Raw genomic sequence first — 3609 nt, 5'->3', positions numbered from 1 at the left:
GCCTTGGCCTCAGACCAGAACACACACTTGTGCTCAGAGGGCGTCCAGGGTTGCAAGGCATCCCCCATGTGGCCCCTCCACATGGGCTGGGCCCAAACTGTGAATCTGTCATGTGAAGTTGTTCCGAACTAAACTGGAGGGGAAGAGAGGCCACTGCACATGCGAACCCAGCGCACGGCCGTCCTGGCAGCCTCTAGCTCGCTGGCATCGTCTTCTGGAACGGTGTGATTAGTACAGGGACACAGTGTGGACAGTGACACGGCACAGACCACAGCACACAGCGGTCCTTTTCGGGTTTATTTCATTTGCTAACATTCATTCTCAACCTAGACAGAAACAATTAGGTGATTATGACCTGCTTCTCCATCAGCAACTCATGTTTTTGTAAGAATAACCAAAAGATTTCTTCTCAACACCTTTTTTTTTCTTTTTTTAATAAGAAGCTATAAATAAATAAAGCTTTAAACGCTCCTGGGTTCAAGTGAAACAGTTCCAGTTCCCAAAACGTTCACAGACTTGTTGCTTGGACATTTCTGCTGTCCCTGGCTCCCTCCTAGGGAACCTGTCCTGGAAAGGGCAGCTGCAGGTCCACAGAGCGCCAGGTGACTGCTGTGACCACCGGGCCCTGGGGAGGGCCATGGGGTGGGAGCAGAGTTGCAGAGTAGGGAAGGGGTCGCCCTGTCCTGTGATGTCCTGGGAGACGCTGTGGGCACAAGGAAGCTTCGCCCCAAAGCACGTGGCCAGAGTGGGCAGTGCTGGCCGGACAGCTGAGGGCTGAGGATGGTGCTGGCCAGGGGTGGGACTGTTTTCCAAATGTAGCCAAGAGGCCGAGCAGAGACCCGTGCTTCCATGTGCGTGGGGACAGCAGGGCATAGCTAACAGGTACTCGATATGTACAAGAGGGCCCGCACTCATGCTGGCCCTGGAAGCTCCACTCCTGGACAAGAGGCCACAGCACCCCACCCGCCTGAGAACAGACCCGAGGGCGCCCCAATGCTCCCCTCCTCTCAGGGGCACACCCAAGTGCAGAGTACCAGAGCCCAGCCTCCTGGCATGGCATGTCTGCCCCTTACCAGAACCACCGCACTTGCTTGCTAGTGTGCCCACATCGCTGGTATGACTGCTGGCCAAGGGGCAGCACTGGGCTGTGCTGTCCCCATGCCACACCCATAGTGCCTTGGGACCCCAGTGTAGAGGACAAGCGAAGATGAAGCTGCTCCTTCTAGAGCTATGGGAGTTGCCTGCCTCCTGCCATGGTGACTGACCCTTCACTCCATGGTGGGGGCCCAGTGAGGTGACAGCAGGAGGACCCTGTCCTGCCACATGGCCAACATGTGGCCTGTACCCTCCCAGGGCCAGGGTGCTCATCCCTCTGTGGTGGGCTACTAGGCATCCTGGAGCCCGGAGATGGGGCACAGGGCAAGTGCTTCCAACAGATACGCAAATGGCTTCTAGCAGGCCGCTGGCCAGCCTGTGCGGGGGTCAGGGAAGTGTGGGGGAGGCTGGGCTGCGAGGGTGGCTCACATGGGTTAAGGAGGCCGTACCCAGGCAGGAACCTGAGGGTCTGAGGTCCCTTCCTGGCCACCAAGAACCACCACAGCCAGGGTAGAGCTCACAGGCAGCAGCTCTGTTCCCAATCCGTGACAGAGCCTGATTGTAATTTTTGGCCTGGGGTCACGGGAATGGAGGTCTCTGAGCCCTTGAGTAAAGGTTCTGGTGATGGGAGGTGGGGTGAAAGGTCAGGAAAAACAGGGCATGAGGAAGCCCTGCTGCCCACCCCCTAACTGCCAGAGCCTCTGGTGGGCACCCCAAGGCCAAGCCTCACCGTGGGTTGACCCACAGGCTGGTGAGGAGCGTCAGTGTTCTGGGGACGGGATTAGGGTAGACTGCCTCAAGTGGTGACCCTGGCCTGGTCAGCCACCGGTGGCTGAGCTCAGAGCTCCTGTTCTGAGGCCCCCAGAACTACCGTGTTCCTGGGGAGGTGGCTACCCAGGACTGGGACAACAGGGGCCCCAGGGGCCGTGGGGTGCTCGGTTGGCTCTGGGAGCTGGCCTGCTGCCCCTGCTGAGCCACACAGCAGGGGTGAGCGCAGGTATGTGCATAGCTGGTGTGGGGCCGGCGCCTGGCCCCACTCATCCTCTCTCCAGTGTCTTTGTTCCTTTTCCAAACCATTAGCTGATGTGCCCGTGAGGGAGAGGGGCAGCAGGAACGCCTGCTGCTCCACACACCACCCCCCATGCCACCACAGCTGGGGCATCTTTCCAGCATGCTACCCTCTGCCCCCAACCCCATTCCCAGGACACATCTGCCTCTGGTGAGTGGGTGTGGGGTCTCCCAGCAGTTTCAGGTGGGCCCCTCTGCATGTAGGGCCATGACCCGTTTCACTCTGCCCCATGAGGCCTCCCCGCAGCCGCCGCCACTACCACTTCTCGATGATGTGGCTCATGTAATCCTCAGTGGGCACACGTCCCGGCTCCTCGGCGTCCTCGCCCGGCAGCGCCTCCTTGGCGCGGTGCAGCAGGCGCTCCTCGCGGCTCCGGAGGCGCTGCTCCCTGCGCTCCAGCTGCCGCTTGTACTGGTAGCGCTGCTGGAAGAGGTCCTTGGCGTAGTCGTAGAGCTGCATGTCCAGGTCATTGAGCTCCTCGATGCGCCGGATGGTGTCCTCGTCCACCTCCACGCCGCCTGCCCGTGTGCTGTTGTACTGCATGAAGGGCCGGATGAACTTGAGGTTGAACGTCCGCTCGAACAGGTACTGAGTCTTGCGCTGGAACTCGGTCAGGCCGAAGAAGGCCATGCCGCGCAGGTTCTTCTTGGCGCTCTCCAGCAGCAGCTGGGCGCGCTTGCCCTCGGGGATGAAGGACAGGTTGTAGCATCCCACCAGGCTCAGGTCGGCCAGCATGCGCACCTGGCGGTTGTTGGCCAGGTTGTAGGGGCAGTCCATGAACTCCTGCAGCGTGCAGCCTGACCAGTCCGTGCCCTCGTAGCAGGGCGGCAGCTCCTCGGGTGTGGGTGTGCGCCCGTCACACATGTGTAGCGAGGTCTTCCACGTGGCCCCGCGCTGCACGTGCCGCCACTCGCTCAGGTAGCGGGACACAGGGTCCCGCAGAAGGGTGATATAGTAGAACTTCCTGCAATGAGAGGGAGAGGGGAGGTGAGGAGTGATGGGGCATGACGGCCAGTGCCCACTACATGCACGTCCACTGTGGGACCCTGAACGGTAGCTTCGCCCATACCCACTGGTGTGCTCAGCTCTTATACCAGAGACACGCAGGAACCAGCCATGGGTCCACGGCTGCCAGGTGTGTCCCCCAACAGTGCCCTGCAGCGCCAGCCCTCAGCTCCCTATGCCAGCCGGCTCCTCAGGAGGGACAACTCCGACATTCCCCTGCTGGGAACATGGAGCTGCCTGTGGTGCGGGGGCTTCTGCTTCCCTTCCTGCCCCTTTTCCTGAGAGCAAGGAGAATGTCAGGGAAGGAGCCCTGTGGGGCTGAACCAAGAGGAGCTACCCCCTTGGGAGTGCCGGGGGCCAGTGGCAGGGCTGCCCGGTGGCTTGTTAGCTACCAGTGAGTGCCGGGGGCCAGTGGCAGGGCTGCCCGGTGGCTTGTTAGC

At 60.9% G+C, this 3609-nt stretch overlaps 1 protein-coding gene across 1 annotated transcript in view; it reads right to left on the bottom strand.

Moving 5' to 3' along the window:
- Window positions 1-282: 282 nt before the first annotated feature.
- Window positions 283-3609, bottom strand: part of Hs6st1 (heparan sulfate 6-O-sulfotransferase 1) — a 40173-nt gene continuing 36846 nt past the window's right edge. The window contains exon 2 of the mRNA XM_004626313.2: window positions 283-3128. Within this exon, the coding sequence (XP_004626370.1) occupies window positions 2420-3128 (709 nt within the window). The 3' untranslated portion in view covers window positions 283-2419. The remainder of the gene's footprint in view (window positions 3129-3609) is intronic.

Source organism: Octodon degus, unplaced genomic scaffold (assembly GCF_000260255.1).
Source record: "Octodon degus isolate 3935 unplaced genomic scaffold, OctDeg1.0 scaffold00014, whole genome shotgun sequence".
Lineage (NCBI taxonomy): Eukaryota > Metazoa > Chordata > Mammalia > Rodentia > Octodontidae > Octodon > Octodon degus.
This window is presented reverse-complemented; position numbering and strand designations above follow the sequence as displayed.